The sequence below is a fragment of the Mirounga angustirostris genome, unplaced genomic scaffold, assembly GCF_029215605.1.
Source record: "Mirounga angustirostris isolate CCGP_5_RB_7025 unplaced genomic scaffold, mMirAng1.0.hap1 SCAF_6, whole genome shotgun sequence".
Lineage (NCBI taxonomy): Eukaryota > Metazoa > Chordata > Mammalia > Carnivora > Phocidae > Mirounga > Mirounga angustirostris.
In genome coordinates this window covers 131,176,806-131,202,608 of record NW_026991714.1, presented here as the reverse complement: position 1 = coordinate 131,202,608, position 25,803 = coordinate 131,176,806, and the positions used below count along the sequence as shown (strand labels likewise).

The 25,803-nt window shown below is 41.4% G+C and overlaps 1 protein-coding gene across 1 annotated transcript in view; it reads right to left on the bottom strand.

Annotated features, from left to right (window-relative positions):
• The window catches only part of SORCS3 (sortilin related VPS10 domain containing receptor 3), a 572,838-nt gene that overhangs the window by 42,880 nt on the left and 504,155 nt on the right, over positions 1-25,803 (bottom strand). The window contains exons 15-16 of the mRNA XM_045876297.2: positions 5,666-5,783; positions 4,522-4,655 (exon numbers count right to left, since the gene is read on the bottom strand). Of these exons, the coding sequence (XP_045732253.1) occupies positions 4,522-4,655; positions 5,666-5,783 (252 nt within the window). The remainder of the gene's footprint in view (positions 1-4,521; positions 4,656-5,665; positions 5,784-25,803) is intronic.

Here is a 25,803-nt window from a genome sequence, read left to right as displayed (position 1 = left end):
CACCTATTTCACCCATCCCCCCACCCTGCCCTATGGCAACCACCAGTTTTTTCTCTATTTTTAAGAGTCTGGTTTTGTTTTGTTTTGTTTTTTCTTTCTGTTTGTTCATTTGTTTTGTTTCTTAAATTCCACATATGAGTGAAATCATATGGTATCTGTCTTTTTCTGACTGACTTATTGCACTTAGCATTATACCTTCTAGGCCCATCCACGTTGTTGCAAATGGCAAGATTTTATTCTTTTTTATGGTTGAGTAATATTCAGCTATACATATAAATATAGATATCCCCTATCTCTCTCTATATAGATATAGATACAGATGTAGATATATTCCCTATCTTCTCTATCCATTTAGCTATTGATGGCCATATTTGGGCTGCTTCTATATTTTGGCTATTGTAAATAATGCTGCGATAAACATAGGGGTGAATATATATTTTCAAATTAGTGTTTCTATTTTCTTCAGGTAAATATCCAATAGTGAAATTACTGGATCATATAGTAATTCTATTTTTAATTTTTTGAGGAACCTCCATACTGTCTTCTATATTCTTGAGATACAACTGACAGTAGAAAGACCACCACATAATACTTCAAATACCAGTCCCCCCTCCCCAAATTCTATAAAGTCTTCTTGAACACCATATACCTACTACAATTCCAGTACCAATGGTCAAACTACTTCATCTGGAATTGGGTTAAAGTTAATGGAACATTCCAGATTAATCCATATCAACAGCAGTTAACCTAGATCATTTGAGGATGAATTTTAATTTTAGAATAACTAAACTTGGGGAACTGTTTCTTATGAAACATAAGGGGAATCTAATAACAAAGACTTGTTTGATTTCTTAAGAAATGGCATGATATATAGGAGAGAACATAGGATTTAGCTAGACTTGCATTTGAACTCCAGATTTCTCCCAGTTATATGATCTTAGTCAAGTAACTTACATTCCAGATGTTCATTTTCTTCCCATTAAAATGCCATAGTAACAATGTTTATATTACAGAATGCTAGGTCCAGGTGGTACCTCTACCAATGCAAGTGTGGGAACCAAAGAATACCTTGCAAAGGCTTTTTATTTTTCCCTGCTTTATTCACAGATGCATTCTTTAAAAAAAAAAAAAAAGATTTTATTTATTTATTTGACAGAGAGAGTGAGAGAAAGAGAGCAAAAGCAGGGGGAGTGACAGAGGGAGAGGGAGAAGCAGACTCCCCACTGAGCAAGGAGCCTGATGCAGGACTCGATCTGAGGACCCCAGGATCATGACCTGAACCAAAAGCAGACACTTAACTGACTGAGCCACCCAGACACCCCTCAAAGATGCATTCTGATAGCAGTTCCCAAAGAAAGGCTCAGAAATATTTTAGGCAATGCCGCCAATAATGAGTGAATGGATTACACCCAAAGGTACAACTTTGTAGTTAGGGCTCATTTGGATGTATAAGCTCTGGTTTACTTGCTAAAAATACCAGGGGGACCACTTAACTCTGGGGTACAAGATTAACAACAGCAGCAAGAACAGCTACCATATGGATGCTTACATCACTAGGATGAATGCCTTATCTACATTAATGATGTAGATTAATTCACTTATTCCTCCCTAGCACCAATGAGATACATGATCTCTATTTGTATTTTATAGCCAAGAAGGTGAAATCATAGAGATTAAGAAAATTTCCCAAGGTCAAAACCTGAATATCAGAGCTGGGATTTTTTTTTTTTCCCAGACTAGTAAATGTTAGTGGAATTACTAAAAGAAAAATATCTATGTTACAATTCTTCTTTCTCCATTGTGAGGTTTCCCAACAGCAGGTAAGGATCTATTACAGCTCAGAGAGACACAGGAGAAAATGTAGCATGGCATGCAAAGACGGTGTGCCTCCATGGAGTCAGTCTGCAGAGGGACACAAGGAAGACTGAAACTCATATTCTGAATATTCAAGCTGACATCCATATGTCATGCAGCATAATTCTCAGGGGCCTACTGTATACATTGCTCTGACAATTTTGCTGAATTGTGGTTAATAATTGGAAATTAGTCTTCCCAAGTATGAAAATATCCTCTGTCTCCAAAGGGTCAGAAGTGTCACAGATAGGATGCTAACATTCAAATTAAATTCCATTTAGCGTATCCCATTTGAATGACTCTCACTGAGGTCAAGCTTTCCAAGGCATGAGTTCAGGGATGAAGAGTAGCTAGGGAGCAGCCATAGTCCTCTAGCTGGCTTGCAGTTACCAGTTATAGTCCTAGTAGAAAGTGGGGAACCAAAGAGGGCTTCCAGCACAAAGCAAGCTTCAGAAACAGGCTAGATGAAGTTGTTGGGCAGGGGCAGCTGTTCTGCACCCATGTGGATTTACTTCTGTTATTCAACACCAGAAAAGCCCAAATGCAACTCTGTCACTGCCCTGCCATGTTTATAGGCTGATGCCAGAGCCCTTAGCTTTGTCTTTTAACCTGGAATGGGTTATGGAAATATCTATATTGAACTTCAACTTTTGACTGTGATGTAGGGGAGGAATTTACCCAGCTGGGATCAGAATGGGATCACCAATGGGATCACCCATGCCCAGACTTGGGACATTTGTTGACTCTCCTAAAAGTAACAACATTCAGGAACATGGTGCAACTATTTAATTTACTATGGGCGAGGCACTGAAGCAAGTCTAAAGTTCCCGCCCTCATGGCACTTGCATTCTGTTGGGGAAAGACAGGTGGTAATAAAGCAATTAGAAAACATGATCACTCCATATGGTGACTAATACCAAGACCATGAAATCTGTGAGGTGTCACAGTGACAGGATATAGGTGAGATCAGGTGGTCTCAGAAAGCATTTCTGAGAAGCTGCTATTTTTGCTGAGATGTGAGTTACCTAGAGGTGCCAGCCATGCTGAGATCTGGAAGAAATCCTTACAGTTGCTGTTGTCTCTGTTAGGAATGAGTCTGGATTAATTAAGATACAGAAAGAAGACAGTGATGTGACTGCAAAATGGTGAATGAGGGGAGAATAGTAAGAAATTAAGGCACAATGGTAGCAGGCCATATCATGTAGAGTGGAGAAAGCCAAGGAAGGAAGATGGCATGATATTTTAAGGGAGAGAGGAAGCCACTGGAGTGTTTTAAGTGCAGGAGTGACAATATCGGATTTGGGTTTTTACAGTCAAATTTTGGTTACTGTGAGGAGGAGAGGTTTTAGGGCAAGCGAGGGTGAAAACAGAGAGACAATAGACTGTTTTAGTGTCCAGGCTGCAGTAGACACGGGCAGAGGTGCTTTGGGTTAGAATGTATTCTGGAGGGGCCTCTAGGTGGCTCAGTCAGTTAAGTGTCTGACTCCTGGTTTGGGTTCAGGTCATGATTTCAGGACTGTGGGATCAAGCCCCGCTTTGGGCTCCATGCTCAGCAGGGAGCCTGCTGGAGATTCACTCTCCTTTTCCACCTCCCTCTACCCCATCCCCCTGCTTGCTCTCTCGCTCTCTCCCTCTCTCAAATAACTAAATAAATAAATCTAAATGAATGAATGAATGAATGTGTTCTGGAGGTAAAGACTCACAAGGACTTGTGGATGGACTGGACCTGGCGGTAAGGGAAAAATCAAGCTCTCCTGGGATTTTTAGTTAAGGAACCGTGTGTTTTATTGAGTTTGGAAAAACCAGTCTGAAGAAGAGCTGAAAAACTCCCAGCAGTAAAGATTCAGGAAGAGTTGGGCGCCTGGGTGGCTCAGTTGGTTAAGCGACTGCCTTCGGCTCAGGTCATGATCCTGGAGTCCCTGGATTGAGTCCCGCATCGGGCTCCCTGCTCAGCAGGGAGTCTGCTTCTCCCTCTGACCCTCCCCCCTCTCATGTGCTCTCTCTCATTCCCTCTCTCTCAAATAAATAAATAAAATCTTTAAAAAAAAAAAAAGATTCAGGAAGAGCTCCCCCTTGGCCATCCTGAATCTGAAATCCCTACTAGCAATTCTAGGGGAGATGGCGGCTGAGTATGTACATGGACACACATGTCTCCATCCTAGAGGTCAGTGAGGTCAGAGCTGGAGGTAAATATTTGGAAATTTGTGAATCACTGCTTAATAGGTGAGATTTAAAGTTGTTCTTTGTGGTTGTTGTTAGAGGGAGAAAAAAAAATGATGAAAAGAGAGTTCACATGGAAAATCATGGTTTGAGCAATTGTGTCTGGAGGTAGCTGTCCATGGCGGCAGGCAGCTCTCCGAGCTGTCAGTGCCCCACCCAACCTCTCTGGTACTTTCCCAGAGCTGCTAACTGAAAATGAGAAGGTTTCCTTGGACACGCTGCTCTGATAGAACAGTGAGCTTCCCTGTGAAAATGTCTCCTCCTGTCCTCCTTCCAGGGATGCAGCCTTCCCATCTGGCCCAGGGACTGGAGCCATCAGGCCCACAGGCCAGCAAATACACCTCCCATCTGAGGGTCATGACTTCCTCCCTTACCTCCATCTTCACCCCCATCCCCCAACAGGTAAATGTCTGACTGAAATTGACAATGAGATGCCAAGGGACTCACCATTCAAAGTCCCAGTCGGCACAGACACAGGGTTCTGAGACCACTGTCCCTGAAGAGTCTCGGCCCAGGGCACACTGAGCTCCTGGCTTGCGTTTCTTGAATATTTTCCTTTCTCCCATGACGCAGGGCTCCCCCTTAGAAAGAAAGTCCATAGTGAGAGAGGCAGAAAAACACAAAGGAGATGAAATAAACCAGCTTCTCGATAAGAAACATTAGCCTTTTCATTCTCTTTTAGTCACTCTGTGTAGCAATCTCTTTCCCAGTAACCATTCAGGAGTCTCAAGGGAAAAAGGGCCAGTGTGTTACTACCATACCAGAGGAACATCATAGAGCTGTCCCAACACTACCCTTCACCCCACCTAGCCAATGATGTCTGCTTCATCTTGTTTCTTTCCTACCTTCAGAGACAATGCACCTTCAAAGAGAGCTCACAGATCTCCAAATTGCCCAAATGACCTCGGCATAAATTCTAGTGGAAAAGAACCCACTTCTGGCACAGTTTTAACACCATCTTCAGAGTAAAATTGAAGCTGGCCCCAAAAGTTCCCTCTCTCTGATAAACAACCATGCCCAAGTCCTTATTCCCAAGCAAGGGCAAAAAGAGGAGAAGCTGATACAAATTACATGAACCCAATGGTTCTGAGAATGCAGAAGTCTGCTTACGTTGCACAGCAACAAATATCTGCCATTTCTACTAGAGCCACTCACCCCCATCCCTCACCCTTTCTCTATGGTCCTGTTTTCAGTGCTCTTGGGGCTCTTACTGCAGGCTGGCCTGACAAATGTTCTCACCCTCTCCATTGGAAGGTGAGATGATGAAACCGTTGAAAGGTCTCTTAACTGTCTGGGCTTATTTCTCCACAGATAGAGCTAAAGTCCCAGCTTATCATTGTCACCTCACCCCTAGGCTACTTGGTGACCTCAATGGGTAGATTGGAATCCCAGGGTGCAAAAGGGTCCTGAAATACCATTTGTCCACGCTGGACCTGGATGTGTGGACTCCAACCCTTCCCCCCAAATCTACTATTATCTTTGAATGGCTCGTTACCTTCCACCTCCAAATAGGAAGGCCCAGAGATGACCAAACAGGGCTTGTGGAAGCTCCACCTCCTAGAAGCCAGTGTGCCCCTACCCTATGGTGTACCTGATTGAGCAGGTGCCAGGTCTGATAGTCCTCCCTGGTGCAGCGCCGGCTGAAGATAGATTTGTAGTCCACTTTCACCAACTGCCATTCAGAACGGAGGCTGAAGTGGCCAAAAACTCTAAGTGTTTAGGGGAGGCATGGGAGAGACAAGCAGAGAGAGGCCCCTAGTCAGTCACTAATGCACAAAGACTGGAGGGAGAGAGACTGAATTGCAGCCTGGACTCAACAGATTCTTCCAAAATGACGTCTTTGAAGGTCACCAAGGACAAAGTGCACCATTTTATAACTCCAGCCAATTGACATGGTATTCACAGTGGGTTTAAAACTAACCACTTTTTCAGTTGCAAAAGTAATATATGTGCTTTATAGGAAGCACTGAAAACACAGAAAGATATGAGGGAAAAAATTCACCCAGTAGTTCAAAATATTCCACCCAGATAGAACTGTTGTGCATATTTTGACTTGTAGCCTTCTTGTTTCACCTTAATGCAAGCACAGTTATTTTATCTACTGATATCTACTAACAGGGACTCAGTTTTCTCACCTGTAAAGTAAATTGTATGTATGTATGTTGGAGGGGGGTGGATTAGCTAATCTAAAGTATGGCTGCCAGTTCCAATATTCTGACTAAATCTCAGTGTGTTTTAGTTGAAATCTTCATTGCTTAATTCACATGAATATCATTCCTTCCCCCTTCCCTGAAAAATCATAGTAGCCTCATAAAAAGAACTCATATTTATGTATAGTAAAGAACCATACCATCTGTGTGACTTAGATAATCAATACCACCCTTTTCAAAGCCCAGAAGTTGATGGCCCTGTAAATATGAATGATCAATCGTTTCTAGAAAAATAGAAAAAATGACTGATCATCCATACTCCACTCGGGTATGGCATGTCTTGTAATTACAACGCAAGACATCTATCATAGTGCTATAAATGGGAGACCAATCACTCTGGGAACCTAAACCAATGGAAGTCTTTCAAGGCACTGGATGTCTTCCATGTGAGCAAAACTTAATCATGCTCCCAGCCCTGGATTCTCCTCTCCCCACAGCCAGCTCTTCCTATGGTGACACCAGGAGACTAACTCTCCTCAAGGGACAGTCCCTGCTGCTATCTGAAGGATGAGTTCAGATGCTTTGGGAGGGGTGAGAGCGGACTAAAACTGTGAAATAGACACAGAAATAGGATCATTTTGTGGATCGTACAACTTATATTACATCTTGGGAAATGCCCTTTAATGTTCTATCAGTTTAAAAGTTAAATACAATTTTTTAGAGTCTTGTCTAAAAGAAGATTAAACAGACTTTGAGGTGAATAAGTCATGGGGATAAAAGGCACAGGCCAGGGAATACAGTCAATGATACCATAATCGCACTGTATGGTGACAGATGGTAGCTACACTTGTCATGAGCGTAGCATACCGTATGGAGATGCTGAATCACTATGTTATACACCTGAAACTCATGCAAACTGTGTGCCAACTATACTAAAAGAACAAAACCAAAAACGTATGGTCTTTATAAGAATCTTAGCTCAGCACTGAGTAGCAGAAGCCATGGGGCTAGAATATTTTGGGTTGTGTGGCCAATAGCGTGTGAAGCAGAGTGAATGTAAGCACCTCCCCCCGGGTTCTCTCTGTTCTTCTTCATTCATGCTGTATTCAGTGGTCTCCAAACCCAATTCATCCATGCCAGTTTACCACTGAACTACTTCCACCTTTTAGTCTCAATTCATTTCATGGAGAAGTCAGGAGTCAGTTGCTTTTAAATCAACAAAGCAGTTATATCTTAAAATTTTCTACTTGTTTGAAGAGTTATATTGAAAGATCGTTGGAAGAAACAAACAAACAAAAACCAGTGGGAGGAGACTTGGATGAATGCCTTCTGTCTTTATCCAGCCCACCTAAATCCTCCCACATTCAAATGTTATCTCCTCTAGTCAGTCTTCCTTGATTGGAGTACTCTGAGTAGAAGAATTTTAGTGATGCCAAACCAAACACTTCCACTTACTCCAAATAGCTTACAGTTAAATTTCATGGATCACAAAACACATCATGTCCGATTAATCCCATTCCCTTCTATGAAAGGGTTACAAGGCAGATAGAAGGAAATATGAGGCACATGATTTACCTGGATATTAGCAAAGCATCTGACAGTGTTTGCCATAATAGTCTTGAAGAAAAGATGAAAAAATATGAGCCAGGTGCCAGTAAAATTATGTGACTGAACAGTACCTAATTAAAGCATTAAAATCAACCAGAAGGGAGGGTGTGAGTAGTCAGCTACAAGGTTCTGCTGTCTGCTCTTTCCTGTTCATCATTTTTATTAATGACTTGAAGACATGAAAATAATGGTCATCATTGGAAATCACATTTTCTGATGACACAAAGCTGGAAGAAACCGTCAATATGCTTGATGGCAGAATCAGGACCCAAAAAGGTCTTTCCACACTGAAGGGAGAGGCTGAGTCTACTAACATGTGGAGTCACAGAGAGAGATGTCAGGTCCTCCTGCTCACAATCACGTAAGTATTGAATAAATGAAATAATGCTTGATGCAATTCAGGTTAAATAATAATAGTAGTAGTGATAATTAATAATAATAATAATAATAATGTGGCAGCTTAAGACTTGTCATACACAATGTGATTAATATAAGTGAATGCTCCAGAGAAACCAAAAATATTTAAGATGATCTTAGAATGTATTAATTACTGCATTTTGTTTATTACCTAGAATGAAAGAGGCAATATCTGGGTCAATTTTACATTACTTAGATCACAAAGAAAAATTGTAGTTAGTTTGGGATGTCACCATTCAATCCCCTGAAATCTTAAATAAAAATATGCATTTGTTGGCCCATGTGTATTTATTATGGAGAAATTACATTTATTTTATCAGATTTGCAAAGGAGTTCACAGTTCCCTAAGCTTAAGGACCACTGAAAAACAGAGAACTAAGATGATGTACTGGATGGAATAGTGGCTCCCCCAAGGGACATGAATGTGTTCTATTCCCTGTAACCTGTGAATGTGACCTTACCTGGACCTTTGCAGACATAAGTAAGTTAAAGATCTTGAGATGAAATCATCCTGGATTATCAAGTTGGGCCCTAAGGACAGCATCCTTATAAGAGATACAAGAAGAGAGACACACAGAGAGGAGGAGGCCATGCGAAGAGGAAGGGAAGACTGGAGTTCGGTGGCCACAAGCCAAGGAACACTTGGAGCCCCCATAAGATGGACGTCTTCCCTTCCCACTAGAGGCAGTGCTGCCCTGCTGCCATCTTGATCTTGGACTCTGGCCTCCAGAACTGTTAGAAAATTAATTTCTAATTGTTTAGCCACCTAATTTGTGGTGATTTGTTAAGTCTATCTAGCCATGAAGTGGTGTGAAAACACTGCCTGGTTTTTGATATGTTAATATTTTTATATGTTAATATTTTTACTTGGGAGAGTGCTAGTCTGCTCTCCCATGTGATCACTTTCACATGCCATTTAAGCATCTAGTGTTAGGATTATGAGCTTTGCTCATTTTCACATTGGACCCCAACTAAGATCAGGGGAGCCCAACTAAAACCCCTTGGCAACTTTCGGACATTAATGTATTCCCCATCTCTCCATCCATTATCAGTTCTGGGAAGAAAAATGTTCATCATGGGCCCCCTTCTGTGGGGCATAAGCAACTGATACATGGTCTCTCTTTTGCATGTATCTGGGTTCTCTAATTCCGCTCAATACTGCATTCATTCACAGCTCTTCTGATTAGAGCCCATGGAAGCCAAGGAAATGACAGAAACGCAGCAAACTTAGCAGGAGATAAAATAAGGACTAATTTAAATTCAAGAATTTCTCATCCCTTTTCATAACTACTCTTAGAACAGATGTTAACATTCACAATAGGATTTGTGAAAGTGAGAATCCAGCAGAGAAACCAGGGTGACCATCATGAGAAACCATGCCTGTCACTTTGGGGTGATAAGCACCCATGAGATGGATTAGGGATAGAGAAAGCCAGACTACTTCTAATTAATAATAAAAGAATTTCCCCCAAAATATTTTCTCATCCATTGGAAATGTTTCTCTAAAGTTACAAAGCTCATCACCAATAAAGTAGGCAGAGCATACTCCTCCCACTTGTGGTATATTTTTGGGGAACAACGTGGTTTATACATCAATTTAATATGAAACCCAAGAGAGGTAGGGTGGAGGAACCAAAGACATGGAATATCTCTAAAAGGATAATGCAATTCACAGATCAGGTGCTACTTCTTTCAGAAAGTTTTCTGTGACTGTTCTAGCAACATGAGCTCTTTCCTCAGAAGCTCAAATGGTCCTATTATGTCTCTTCCAGAGGTTCTCCACTGTCTGCATCAGAATCACCTAGAGGGCTTGTTAAGTATAGATTGTCTCATACCCAGACTTGTATGTTTTGAGTGACTGATTATTTGCATTTCTAACAACTCCCTAGGTGATGTCGATGCTGGTCCCAGGACCATCCTTTTAAGAAACACACCTCTAGACCACTTATCTAGAATTTAATTCTCCTATCTTTGGACAAATTTGTGTCAACCAATTAGAAAGCTCCTTAAGGCTGGGAATGCTCCTTGTACTTTTTTGTATGCCATATGGCCTTTCAATGGTAGATGATTGACAAAGAATAGGTAATTAATTATTGAGGAACAAGGAATTTTAGAGTGTGGTTTCTTTCTCAAGTCTTTGGCAAAAAAAGGTAATTTCTAGCATGCCCAAATCCACTATCATCCAGAGTTCCACTTTCTTGCAATTACCAGGAAAACTATTTTGAGCCTCTTCTATGAAAATGCATTCTAGCCCCTCTTCTTTACTTCAAGTGTATTTTCACCAACATAACAAAACCTTATCATGTGAGATAATGTATGGGAAATCTTGAAAATTCCAATGGACAACAAATGTTCATTACCATCACCACCATATTGCTGGAACCCCCATAGACTCATACCCAAGGGCCTCCTCGTCAAGAGCTTTTGATAGATTTGGCTCAATATCCCTTTTTCAAGGTACATACTAACTCAAATGCAGCATGTGTGTGTGTATGTGTGTGTGTGTGTGTGTGTGAATTTGATACAGAGCCTTGGAGAAAGTAGATGCTTCCTACATAAATACAAATGACTGTCTGGAAACAGGTAGCCTTCCCTTTAGTTCCCTTGAAGAAGTTGCTCCCAACCACAGAACAAAATTAGTGAATTCTCTAAGCCATTTCTCAATATATGGATTTTCAGGAAAAATCAATTAAAATTTATTACTTCTCTTTTTCTTTTTCTTTTTCCCTTGCCACCTGGATTTTTTCATGAGAGTTTTTGGCTCCACTTAAGATTCACCTTCTTGGGCTATATAAACCTAAGAGACCATCTCTTTCTTTCTTTAAACTCCCCTGGTGCCAATAGTCTACACTACAAATGTGACTCCGGTCAGATAGCGTCCTCCCATGCTCTTGTGCTATTACTTGACTTCTAGCATACAGATGGTCTGGGCGTGGTGGCAAGAGTATGAGGCAAAGATGTAGAAGACATCTTTCCCTAGTCCTGGTCTGCCACTAAATTAGCTAGGTGACCTTGAGCAAATCACTTCCTCTCTCAAGCCTTTAGCTTCCTTACAGAAGATGACTTTAATCAGTGACACGTATACTCCAAGGATGGGTGCAAGAAACAGTCTAGGTGGAATGTGGCCCTTTCAAGATAATTTCCAAGAGTTTATTTTCTTTCACTCCTTATGTCTAACTCCAGGTGTACAAGCCACCTATCTCTGGTGACCCCATACACAAAGGATTTATTTATTAGAGTCATTCATCTTTGTCTCTACTGGCACTTCTTCTATATAACAGATGCTCATTAAATAGTTCTGGGTTGATTAATGGATAGAATTAATCTATCAAAGTCATTCACTTCTTCTAAAATTGGGGTAATAGCTTTATCTGCCCTTATTTCTGGGCCAAAGAACATGGTTGAGCTGCGTGTCCTTTGGGGTTTAGAAAGACAAAAACAATCTCAAGAGGGAAATAGCAGTGGCTTCTCTGTCTTTGTTATCCTGGACTGTGATAGGATTTCCACAAACAACTATGATTTTCTGGGACCCTAACTAACATACCCTGTCTAATCCACCATCCAGACTTGAGTGAGCTTTTGGGGGAGGGGAGTGATTAATCTGAGGGAGGGAAGTGGTCCACAAAAATAAAAAAAACTTCATTAGAATTCCATACACACCAAGGGTTAGCTACTCATTAATTAAATGATTTCAAAGGGGATCTTGGTATATAATTGCTATAATTTAGGTGGAAACAATGCCACACTAAATGTAATTAGAGGAGCAGGCTCTGTAAAGATCTTTTTCTCTTTATAGGGAAGCAACTCTGGGTCACCTGATTCTCCCCTGCATAGTTCTTTTTCCCCACCTCCAATTATACCAACCTTCATACATAGTTGTAAAAGCTGAGAGAAGTTTCTAAGAGATAGTGGTTGGTCACAGTCCTTCAGAGAGGAAAAGGACAAGGATTCATTACTAGAAAGTGACTAGAAATGTGCAAAAGAAAGAACAAATGGTGTGTGGGGAGTCAGATTAGGACTTTACTGAGGACTAATTTTTGAGAGAACATATGATCGAACTCAACTAGGATGATACTGTGTTGCCATCAACCTGCCCCAGAACCACCCTCCCTTTCCCTTATTTTCCTCAGGGACTCCTGCACCTGCATCTCAAGCTCTACTAATCACCAATTCCCCCACTTCTATCTGCATGAATAAAATCTTAAGAGAACAAGGCCAAAGCTGACTATATCAGTTCCTTCCTGACTTTCCTCTCCTGTGGCTGACTCAACTGAGTTCTCAGTCATCAGACTAGAAACCGAATTCAACACCTTGTTCTTGCCATTCTTTCATTCCTTCATTCTCTGTCTATCCCAATCTCATTCTAAATGCCACCTCCTCTTAGAAGCATTCCTTAGATATTTCAAGTCTAAGTGATCTCTCCTTCTTCTAAACTTTTGACTTCCTTTGTGAGTAGATGGTGACCTTGTCCTACAGAGGCAGAGGATTTTCCTCAGTTTCTCTAGCCCTCTGTTTCAGTGACACCATATTCTCTTTGACTTCCTCCTACTTCTCTAAGTGTACTTCTCACCCACCTCTTCTTCCTCCCATGTCTGACTGTTGTAACTTAAGCCTTCTTTTTCTCAGTTCCTACACTTGACCTTGGCAATCCTATTCATTTCAGCAATTTCAACCTCTATGTAGAAAACTCCCAAGGTACCTACTCTTGTCCTTGAACTCTCATAAGATCTAGTCATGAATATCATGTTAAAACCTTTGAATTTGATTCAAAAGCCACCCTGCAGTAGCCTCCATCTACCTTTGTAGTATTACCTCCTGCTACTCTCCAATGCTGCTTGTGGTCAAACAGAATTCTATTCCTTCCACCAAAAGCGGCATGATTTCCTAGTGTCTGCTTTTCCTCTGCTTGGAATGCTGTTCTGACATCTTATCTTGTCCAATTCCTACTCATTCTGCAAGTCTCAAGTCAAATAATAGGCAGGTGATGGGGAAAAAAATGGGTTAGAGTGAAAGAAGGGGAGGGAGAGCTTTTCAAATCTAAATATTTCATAGTGGCCATTTTGATTTCCTCTTTAAAAAACAAAACTACTCCTAAATAACCCAGGGTTTTATTTCCAAACGTATGAGGTTTTTTCTTTTATTTTCCTTATCATCATTCTATTTTTTTAAGTTTTTATCTAATTATAACATTCAGAGGGAACATGATCTCAATCATATCAGCTCTTTGGAATTAGTCCAGAATTTCCATGTGGCCCAGTGTATAGTCAATTAAAAAAATTAAATGTTTGCTTAAAAAATATATATTCTCTATTTGTTGAGTTGTCATATACGGATTTTTAAATAAAGCTTACTAATAGTATTATTCATCCAAATCATACCAACTTTTTGACTGCTTGGTCTATTGGTTTCCATGTGAAATTTATTAAAATATTCCCCTATGATATTGCAAATCTTCTATTTCTCCTTGAGTTTTCGTATGTTTTTGAATTACGTAATCATAACACTATACAGGTTTTGAGATTATTCTATCTTCTTAATGGATTATTCTTTTTAGTTTTAACTCAAATGCTAACTTTTCTATTATGTTCCCCCTGGTCGTCCCTCTTCCTGCATTCCTTTCCTTAGGAAGAAAAAATAAATATCTCTTTCCTCTGAATTCTGGTAGCATTGTTTCTATATTTTGCATAATACCCTTAGTACTTCCAATAGGGATCAAAATTCATATACTACATACATAAGTGTCTTAACCTCCTTGCTAGATTTTAAACTCTTGAAAGTTTGCAACTTACATATGCTGTGCCTTCCACATCATAAATGTTTATCATATATTTATTGTCTGAGAGCCAGTAGAATGAAGTAGTCAAACACAAAGGTATTGGCATCATACAGGGCAAGATGTGAGTGCCAATCCCAGATCTATAGAAAGTTCCTTACATGTATTAATTAGACTTCAGTTTCCTCATGTGCAAAATATGGATAATAACAGAACCTAACAGAGTTCTGAGGTTTAAATGTTTTTCATAATTATAGTGTTTTGTATAAATTAAGAAGTAAATAATTTTAAACTATTAATATTTTTATATAAAGTACCGAATTATGATAATTTACTTTATATCCTTTGTCAGATGCCTGAGAACTTTGTGGGCAGATAGTATGCCATATGTGTTTATATCCCCATGATCTCTACAAGACAGCAAACAGTAGGTACCCTAGGACAGGCAATGAAATAACAATAATAATAATTATAAATGCTAATAATAGTGATAATTTATCATACACTTATAATTTATTAACCACTTTGTATGGATTACCTCATTTCATTTATTATTTCCATTTAATAGAAAGGGAAACTAAGGCTCAAAGAAGTTAAGTAACTCATCCAAAAAGAATTATAGAGCAAGTAGGTGTTGGAACCAGTCCAACTTAGGCAGTTGCTACTAATATTATAACACAGTTTTAGCACTATACTTTTAGCAAGGCCCATACGCCTTTTTAAGTGTTTCATGATTCATTAGAAATCATTTGACTGCACAGTTTGGCACTGAGGTATGGGCATGGGGGTCCTCTTAGTACCAGCTCATTATAGGCTGCCTGCACAAAAGGCAGAAACCCCATGAAATATATAAACCTGAAAGCACAGTTGGAGGAAGGAAGAAAAGAGAAATCTGCAGAGAAGATGTATCCAGAGAGCTTCAATTATGACCCAATTTGTCTCAAGGTCTAAGCATCTACTATGTAGGCAATTATGTATTTGAACCCGAACCATGACCACCTTTATTGGCTCCTTCTCTAGCTGGGAGTCCACGGGGCATGGAAAAGGACAAACAGAATTATAAAGTCTTAGTCATCCAAGTGTCCTTGGGATGAACCATTGACCCAACCTCTTCACACGTTGGCTGGAGAAACAAAGTAGTAGTCTGCACAAGAACACAAAGAACTAGGACCCAAGTCTCCAGAAACCTAACTCTTCCTCCCACACTGACTGCTTTTCACGGGAAACCATTGCAGCATGCAGGCTGAGTCATGCTGTGCCATATATAACAGTAGTGCTATAAGTCATTACTTGGTGGAACTCAGAGTAGACTAGAGATAGTATCTGGGGCTATGGCAAAAAACGGAAGTCTTCGGCCAAGACTCACCTTCTACATTTTGCTGGCTTTTCCTTCAGGCTTCTATGTCTAAAGGATGCTCTGGATTTTCCAAACTCTAGCATGCCAATCTAGAACTACAGATATGTGCTCCAGCTTCTTTTAGGAAAGAGGATTTTCTTTGATTTGTTAAGATGTAGAATTTTCCTCTATACACTTTACTGAATCATATGAATCATCAGATTGACAGAGATAATGATGTCCCTGGTTTCTGGGGAAGTGAGCCTGCTTCTCTCCAAAAACAGCTTGGCTGTTCTCACTAAGATAGGTGAAGGTCAGAGATGCTAGGGTGATGGAGTCTAAGTTGAGCTTCGCAGGGGGCTGGCAAGCTGGAGGGTAGGCATAAACCTTCAATTGATAAATGAGGGAGAACTCCTGTGGGTCCCAGGGAAGAAGAATTCTCCCACTGGCCCAGGTACTACCTCCACATTGACATGTAGATATATGTGCGCCACATCAAAGCTTCTGCAATGACCTCGTCTGGCTACCTGCAATTTCCCCTATTGACACACTGGATTTATTTCTCATTCCTCTAAGTAAACAGTTAAACCTGCTGTGGATTCCGGTGAGTCACACACCATCTTCTCTGCCACCTCCGTCCAGGACTCAGAATTAGCCATTGCTAGGAAACCGCAAATCCCAGCTCAATCCTTTTACCCAGCCTTGACTCCTTTCACTGGCTGGATGTCATTAATTTGAGAGCAAATTATTAGAAAGCTGGAAAACAGTTCTGAAATGCCTGCAGATTTATGATGAAGTCATTTCACAAAAGGTCACAGGCAACCCTGCTATAATTAAATCTTTCATTAATTTTTAAAATACACAATAACTTACAAATGCATCATAAATTAACCAGATGACCTTGAAGAAATTATTTAGAGCACTACTTCATCAGAAACCATCATCTAGCAATTTCCTGAATTTTTATTTTATGAGTGGGATTTGTCTATTTTCCATTCTGGTCTTTGATCAGATTCCAGTAGCCTGTTTATTTGAAATGATTTTGTATTAATTCACTCAGAGCATTAGTTAGCACTGGGAAGTGATGGTGGATAGTTAGGCCTCTCCCTTCCTTTAGGTCATAGCCCCAAAAGTAGAGTAAGTGTGACCCACACAATCACCCAAATATACTTAAATGCAGCTCCTCTTTTTCATTACCTAGGAGATACTTTTTTTCTCATGTGTACATTTTGATAAATGATTTCCCTTTTCTCATTATAGAAAGTTAGAAAACTATAAAAATGTATAGATGAGAAAATAAAAGCCCCATTGGAGGTAACCACTCTTACTATTCCGTGAGGTTCCCTTCTACTCATTCACAGTGTTGTTCTTTCTCAGACTAGGATGTAAGCAATAATCAGAAACCACAGCCGGGGTTGGAATTGTTGGAAGTTAGAGGTTCCCTGAGGTTTATGGCAATCTCTGTCTCAATCTCTCTCTCTTTCCCCCCTTCATTCCCCCCACCATGTGTACCCACCACTACTACCACACCAATAAAAGCTCATAATTGGATTATAGAAAACAGATTCCATGAACGCTAGCCTGAAATAAACCTCACACAAAACTGATCTTTTTTCTGTAGGGTGTGGAAGAGGGTTTAAAACACAAACTTCCCTTCGGCAGAGCCCTTGACTATCTTGTGTATGCCTTAGCCCAGCTCCTAGAACTCTTAGAACAGTGTCTATTTTGTAGTGGGCATGCAAGGCACCCTGTTGAATAAAGAAGTAATAAATGTTCTTGTAATAGGGGCTTGATACATGTGGATCCCTGAGTCCTTTTCTAAATATCTAGTTCTCTCTGGAAGGCCAAGGCTCCCCATGCCTCCTCTTGTCTCCTTCTCCATGAGCCTTCCTCTCTGCTTCCATGGAAGGAGGTGCTGAGGACTAAATTCAAACCAAAGCAGAAAGGCATGTTCTGGGAAGGCCAGCCATCAGCATCCCACAGTTGTTGGTCTCCAGAAATTCAGGCCGCATCCTTGGCTACTGGTGTGTGTCCATGCCACCTGATTGTTTTCTCATTAGGGTGTAGATGGCTTAGCACTAAAGGAGGTCAGCAGCTGCAGTGGGATTGCACTGAGTGAAAGTGAGACAGGAGCCAGACCTTAATAGAAATAGTCAGGGGACCAGCAGCAAGGGATCCTGGGAGCAGAGCCCATCCCCACAGCATGATGCTCCAACCCTTGAGATGGTGGACAGAGGCAGGGATTAGAAGGTTTGAAAACAAGACCTGGAAGAGGCAGAGAGTGGAGGGGAGAGTAAGAAAGAAACTAAAAGGCAGTGGAACCAACAAGGCAAAGGGAAGAAAGCTGGGTTTTTGCAATGAATTTTAAGAATCATTCTATGTCCAAACAACTTTAATTCCTTTCTCAAAACTTAATAGGTTCCTTCAATGGGTTAGAAAGTTTGAAGTCCATAATAGTGGTTTAGAAACTCTGGTCTGTGAACCTGTGAATATTGAGTCAGGAGTTGGTGGAAAAAGGGGAATCTAAGTGATGGACACAAGAGGGAGAAGGTGGGCATTCAAGACAGGAGGAAATAGATGGAAATCAAAAGAACTGGAAGAAAGGAAAAGGAGTGCCACCTGGTTTTTCCATGGCATTATATTTCTCAGTCTCTTTCTTCATGTCAAGTCCTGAAGCAAGAGATAAAAGGAATCCTAGAAAGCATAAAATTCAGCCCTTGCCCTTAAATGTTTGCAGGGCAGTCCAATAGTATTATTCACTCACCATGTATCTGCTGTGCACCAATCGTGCACAAGCCTCCATGTTCAGGGCTCTGAAAGATGACCAATAAGACAGTTGCAAACCCTGTGAATCTCACAGACTGAAAAAGACTTCACACTCCCACTGCAGAGATGACCAATACATGAAACACTCAGAAAACAGTGCAAAAATAAAGACAATGGCAATTTGCCATGACCCAGCCATCCTACTTGTAGGTACATGGTTACGAGAATTCTATGTAGGCACTTGGAGGCATATGCAGAGATAGAATAGTACTGCTGAAAATAGTCCAAAACTAGAAACAACCTAAATGTCCACTGATAAGAGAATGGAGAAATAAACTGTGTGTATTCCTATCATGACAGAGTGCCATATAACATTAAAAGTGTCTGGACGAGATGGATATGCCCCAAGATAGATAATGTTGAGTGACAGACCCATGTAGGAGAATGATAGCACTTAGATAAATTATACACTTTAAAAACACATAAATCCATACTACATATATTTCTGTGGATAATTAAATACGTACTAAATGTATCAACACATGCACTAGAAGGATATGCATCAAATTCACGGCAGACCCTGATCTGTGTAGGGAGTAAGGGAAAAGGATCTGAAACGAAGCAATAATGGGAAGACTGATTCTCCTGGGATTCCCTGTATATTCATTTAAAAAAATCTGAAGCCAAAGTCATAGTGTGTTAAAAGTTATTAATTCCAGGTGGTTGGTACACTGGTGCTTATGAGATTATTCTTTGTACTTCATTACTGCATGTTTGAAACCCTCAAAGAGAACTGCAAGAAACAATATAGGTATGAAATTGTGGCTGTAGGATCTATAGTGGAAATCACAAACTGAAAATTTTACAGAAGCCAGAAGGGCAGCTTAAATGGACCATGAGGGAGCTGAAGCATGGGAGCAGACTCTTATACATCAGATGAGAGGTGGGGCCCAGAAGAGCATGCCCAGCCCAAAGTAGGCAGCTGCCTTGCAGTCCAGAAAATTGTTAGACTACGGGCATTTGGGTTCAGTGCTGCCAGATGTTTCCAACTTTGCAAATTTGGGCTCCATTTAAAAAAGTGCAGACCAAACTAAATACACCTGTGAGCCAAACCCTGCAGCTTAAGAAAGAAATTCAGTGAAAGGGAATGAGTAAGTGCTGAAGGAATTGAGGAGGGCTTCCCGAGAAAGAGGTGCCCTGACTGTGTGGTTAGGATAAGAAAGGAGGAAACTTCTTTTTTTTAAAAAAAAAAAGATTTTATTTATTTATTTGACAGAGAGAGAGACAGTGAGAGAGAGAACACAAGCAGGGGGAGTGGGAGAGGGAGAAGGCTTCCCGTGGAGCAGGGAGCCCGATGCGGGGCTCGATCCCAGGACCCTGGGATCATGACCTGAGCTGAAGGCAGATGCTTAACGACTGAGCCACCCAGGCGCCCCAAGAAAGGAGGAAACTTCTAAGGCACTCCAAATGATGTGCCTATTCAATCTTTCATAAAGGAGTGCGACTGGGCATGTAGGTTGTGAGTGGGGGAAGTTTGTAGAAACTGGGTCAAAAATTCAAATTATATTTGTAACAAGTCACAATACATTAAGCTCCATGTGCCCTCTCATTCAGGGTCCACAAATTACAACCTGTGGGACAAATCTGGCCTGCTCTCCATTCTGGAAGGCCTACAAGCTAACAATGGTTTTACATCTTAAATGGTTGGGGAAAGAAAAGCAAATGAAGAATGGTACTTTGTGACATGTAAAAATCTCATGCAATTCAAATTTCAGTGTCCACTGGTAAAGTTTTATGGGAACACACTGATGACCATTGATTTGCATACTGTGAGTGCCTATGGCTCCTTTCACCGTAGATCAGGAGTCAAGTAGGTGCACTCGAAGACCCTGTGTGGCCAGCAAAGTCAAAAATCTCTAGGGAAGATCTTTGTCGACCCCTTTCTAGGGGGCCAAAGTTCTTCCCTGCAAGTGACCCATTTCTTGCTTATTAGATGACGGAGGCTGCAAACATCTCTAATGTCCCCCTGTGGAGATTATTTCACGGATGTGGGAATTCCACATCCATGCCAGGAAAGCCAAGCTCAGAGGGAGAGCAGGTGAGGCTTCTAAGGTCACAGGGATGGTAATGGTACCCTGAGCACCCTCCCCGGAGTATGGAGCTCCAACACCCAAGCTCTTGGCCACCGCTCCATCCCACACAGCAGTTTGCTGATCAAAATAAGTCTTTTCCTTCCAGGCTACTGCCAGCCCAATGACATCCAAAGGCCCCTATGCGGGCACACACGCTGCTTTTGTGTTCCTTGGCACCAACAGCAGTGTGCTTTTGGGATGATGGAAGTCGGCTGACAATGTGAAGGATGTGAACCCAGCAGCCAGCCTGAGAGGCAATGACTTCAGAATTCCACTGGATTTACCGATTACTCGAATGACTTACTTTGGGCAAAGTGAAATTGGGCTCTTCCAGCAAACAACAGAGAATTGAAAAACAGATCAATGGAAGCAGCACCGGTTCATTTCCAATGACTTTATCGGATGCAGTTACCGGAGGCTAAACAATGCATTTATGCTCAGGGTTGGGTCTCTGGGTGGCGCTGAGGCTACATTTGAGGGCACATTCCCTGCTAAGCATGTGGCCACAGTCTCTTAAGTGGAAAGAAGGTCTTCATTTTTTTTAACCTCTGTATCTCCAGGGTTGGCATAATTTTCTAGGCAAAATGTTATCTCCCCCTCTTTACTATGGCTATTAGTTCTGCTGGTGGAACAATGGATCAGAGATTTATGCCAATTAGAATTGGATTTATCCAGGGAGTCAGCAAGGCAATTGGCCCTAGACAATTTGCTGTAAGCATCTCTAGCCTTCCTACCGCTCACTCTCCCCTCCACAGGCCAGGCACGGTCTACTGCTCCATGTCTGCTCACAATGCTCCCTCTCTCCTTCTTCTCTGCAGAGCCACAAAGCCTTTTCTAGCTATTGTATCTTCAATCCCTTCTTTGATATCCAGTGGCAACTACAATTTGCCCCATACCTTCCAACTCCATTGTTCTCCAGGTCTAGCACATGTTCGTCATATCTTTTCAAATAGGTTGCGTTTGAATAGGTCTGCTGTGACTTGGTGTCTGGAGCACAGCGGCCACCGCTCAAGACTTAGTGAATAACTAGCATCCCCGCACTCTTGCCCCACATACCACGCTCCTTTACTGAACAAACCTTGGCGAACTCTACTACCTTTCCTCCAATTTCAGCTCTGAGCCTGATGTTTGAAATTCACATCCCTTGCTCTCAGTCTGCCTCTTCCTGAACGTGTGAGAGGAGCACTGAATTTCTCTTGAGCCTCCATGTCCACAACTGCCCAGTGATAATGATCTGATGTACTTGGCAGGGTTGTTGTGAGAAATCTATGAAATCAAATTTGAGAAAGTGCTCAGATACCCGGCACAAAAGCGGGTGTTGGACAGACACAGGTTGGTAAGAAGATACTTCTGACTCCTGGCAAGAAGTGTCCACTTTCTTCCAGGAGGCAGGACTTCCCTCTTGGTTTCATTGTTTTTTTCCTCTGAGAGGCTGCCAGGTTCTCCCTAGCTCCTGTAGAAGATCAGCTAAATCACAGCCAGTTGGTTCAAATATTTCATATCAAGAAAGAACTTCAAATGTAGCTTTGAGGATGCAGGAAAGCAGTGGTTTTCCATCTGATTCCACATCTGAGACACACAAGAAAAGAGCTTTCCATAAAGGCTAATTTGGGGGCAAATAATAGACCAAAGAGGCCCGAGTGCTCCAGCAGCCCAGGCATCTCAGCAGCTAGAGAGCTACTGCCTGAGATGGCAATAGGCCCCCTGGCTTATCAGTCATCCGGCCCTGTTCTCAGCCTTAAGTACTAAGAATGGTCACATTTCACAATGAATTAGGCTAGACTAGATGGTTCCTGTCAAGGTTACCAAGGAGATGTTGAAATAATAACATCTGAAAAGACAGTGGAAAAAAGGGCAATGAAAGTAAGCAAATCTCATGCCTACAAGCCGGGGACTGTCTCTCCCACACAAATTCCCCTGTCGAGCTAGTGTTGGAAGGTACCCTGCTGCCCAAGCACTGGCCTCCAGGAGAAGTGGAAGCTGGGGGACTCCTGTGAAAGGTGGAGGAAACCAGGGATCACTCCCAGGAGGGTCCCCATTCTCTAGCTGCCCCGTTGTGCCCATGCATCATTCCACCCCTTGCCTCGTCATCCTCCATAGACATCTCTGCACACAGAAGGCTCTGACTCCCACCCAACCCCTAGGTCCCCATAACTTGCAACTACTGGATTCTGATCATAGCACTTCAGAGTCCAGGGAAGTCACTATAATCACAACCGTGGAAAGATTATTGGGGACCAGGCACTGGGGTGGCTCAGTCGGTTGAGCATCTGCCTTCGGCTCAGGTCATGATCCCAGGGTCCTGGGATCAAGTCCCTAGTTGGGCTCCCTGATCTGCAGGGAGTCTGCTTCTCCCTTTGCCCCTCCTCCCACTCATTCTCTCTCCCTAACAAACAAACAAACAAACAAACAAACAAACAAATAAATAAATAAAATCTTTTAAAAAAAGATTATTGGGGGACCATAAAATATACTTAACTCATTCACATATTCATTTAATCATTCAATACATACATGCCATGAAATCCTGAGTGCAAGCACAAAACTGATAAACATATGGCACCCAAAGGACAAAATATACAAAGACCCTCCCTCATAAAACTTAAAAGTCATGTATGTGTTTACACACATACACACATATATCTGTCTGTCTTAAAGGCAGATGAAGCTGGAGGAGGAAGTTACAAAAAATGCCATATTCATTAATATTTATTGTTGAAAGCAGTGCAAAGGGAAACTACCTAGGGCTAAGACAGCATATGGCAAGGGGGTCCCCAGTGTGACCTGATGGGCTAAAGAAGGTGTGCTAGAATAGCTGATCCTTGAGCTGTGACCTGAAAGATACCTAGAAGTTTGGTTGTTCAAGTGTGGAGTGCAAGCACCTTCTAGGCAGATATGCAGACAAAAATCTCGGGGCAGGAAGGCACCATTGGATCAGAGAAAGGTGGTCAGAGTGTGGGGGCCAGAAATGAGGTCCCGGTCATGTGGTCAGTGTAGATATTTGTAGGCCATTCAATGAGTTTAGATTTTATCCTAAAGGCAATGGACAGCCTTCTAGGGGTTTTGAGAAGAGGAGTGGAATTACCATATTTTCAATTTCAAGAACATCACTTTGGATAAGGTAAATTCCTAAACATAACCTAAGAACCCTCATGGTATCAATCCCTTGACACCCAGCCATGCACTCTTCCATGGCTCTTTGTTTTGTTTGTGTTCTTTGTCTTCAAATCAGTCATTTCTTTCAACAAATAATTACTGACTTCCTACAATGTGGCAATTCCCCTTTCAGGAGGAGTACTGAGGTCACAGTACTCAATACAATGATTAAAAATTTGTGCTTTCTTTGAGCTTACATTCTATTACCTATTAATTGGCTTTTCACTGGTAAACTGCTATTGAAATTTCAAGACCAACTCAACTGAACTTTTGTGTGTGTGTGAAGTCTTCACTTCCTTTTACTCATATCCCGGTTATACAACTAGGGTTCGTTGATGATTGGTGTATCTCCCTCACCCAACACATTGGCCTGAGTGTTCCTTATAGGTAAAAAGAATTGTATTTACCTCTTTAGTTCCCTCTAAGAGAGTCTGAAACATATTAGAAGCTTATTACACAATTTTCAATAATGAACTGTATATATTATTCAGAGCTCTCCAGAGAAACAGAACCAATAAGATATGTATATAGATTGGACCCTTGAATAATGCAGGGGTTAGGGGCATCAAGCTTCTGCATGGTTAAAAATCTGTATATTAGGGTGCCTGGGTGGTTCAGGTGGTTAAGTGTCTGCCTTCAGCTCGGGTCATGATCCCAGGGTCCTGGGATCGAGTCCCTCATCGGGCTCCCTGCTCAGCCAGGAGCCTGCTTCTCCTTCTGTTCCTCCTCCCTGCTCATGATCTCTCTCTCTCTCTCTTTCTCTCTCATGCTCTCTCTCTCTCAAATAAATAAAATCTAAAAAAATAAAAATCTGTATATTACTTTTGACTCCCCCAAAACTTAATAGTCTACAGTTGACTGGAAGTCTTACCGATAACATAAAGTCAATTAACAAATATTTTGCACGTTTTATGTATTATATACCATATTCTTACAATAACATCAGCTAGAGAAAAAAAAGGTCATAAGAAAGAGAAAATACATTTATAGTGCTGTACTGTATTTATTGAAAAAAAAATCTACATATAAGTGGACCCGTGCAGTTCAAACCTGTGTTGTTCAAATGTCAACTGTATGTGTGTGTGTGTGTGTGCGTGTGTATACATAAATATATCTAGATAGATAGATAGATAGATAGATAGATAGATAGATAGATAGATAGATGAAAAAAAAAGAATTTACCATAAGCAATTGGCTTACACAATTATGGAGGCTGACAAGTCCCAAGATCTGTGAGATGAGTCAGCAAGCCAGAAACCCAGGAGAGCTGATAGAGTAGTTGTAGGCTTGAAACCCAAGAAGAGTGGATTTCTTTAGTTGGAGTTAAATGCCAGGAAAAGGCATGCCCCTGTTCAAAGGCAGGCAGGCAGGGGGAATTCTCTCTTGCTCATGGGAAGGTCAGCCTTTCTGTTCTATTCATATTTCTAACTGATGGGATAAGCCCCACCTCCATTAGGGAGGGCAATCTGCTTTATGAGGTCTCCCAATTTAAATGTTAATCTATTTTTTTTTAAGATTTTATTTATTCATTTGACAGAGAGAGACATAGCGAGAGAGGGAACAAAAACAGGGGGAGTGTGAAAGGGAGAAGCAGGCTTCCCACAGAGCAGGGAGCCCGAAGTGGGGCTCGATCCCAGGACCCTGGGATTAAAACCTGAGCCAAAGGCAGACGCTTAATGACTGAGCCATCCAGGCACCCCGATTTAAATGTTAGTCTTATCCAAAAACACACTGGGGAGGGTAAGTACTACGGCGAGCGCTGTGAATTGTGTAAAACTGATGAATCACAGACCTGTACCCCTGAAACAAATAATACATTATATGTTAATAAAAAATAAATAAATAAAAACAACCTCACAGAAACAAGCAGAATAATGTTTAATCAAATATCTAGGTACCCTGTGGCCCCGACAAGCTGACGTATAAAATTAACTATCCTAAACTGATAAATATTTAAATCCACCAAATGAAGGTAACAAGAGAAGCCAATAAAACCTTAGTGAGAATGAGCTAGCCTTTCTTCCTCTCTGACCACAGCTGAGCTAGAATCAGGGTTAACCGTGAGGAGAAAAATACAGCATCAAATAGCCTACATGATGAGTGAGTTTTTGGTTAAACGGCAAGAGTAAGCCCGCTTATCCCCAAATGGGCCCCTTGCCCTCACAGTGCTTAGGGGATATATCAAGATTTTTGAACTCCTACTTCAATCCATGTCATTGTCATTCCATGAGGGAAAAGCTCTGGCTGGCCTTTTGGGTCACCTGATTTTAAAGTTGTTTTCAAACCTAAGGCAGAGACAGAAATTTCCTCTTGGCCATCTTTCCAGGGCTCACACTTGTGGCTGTCTAAACAGCCCTGCCAACATCTGGATCGTTTTCATACTAGAGAAAC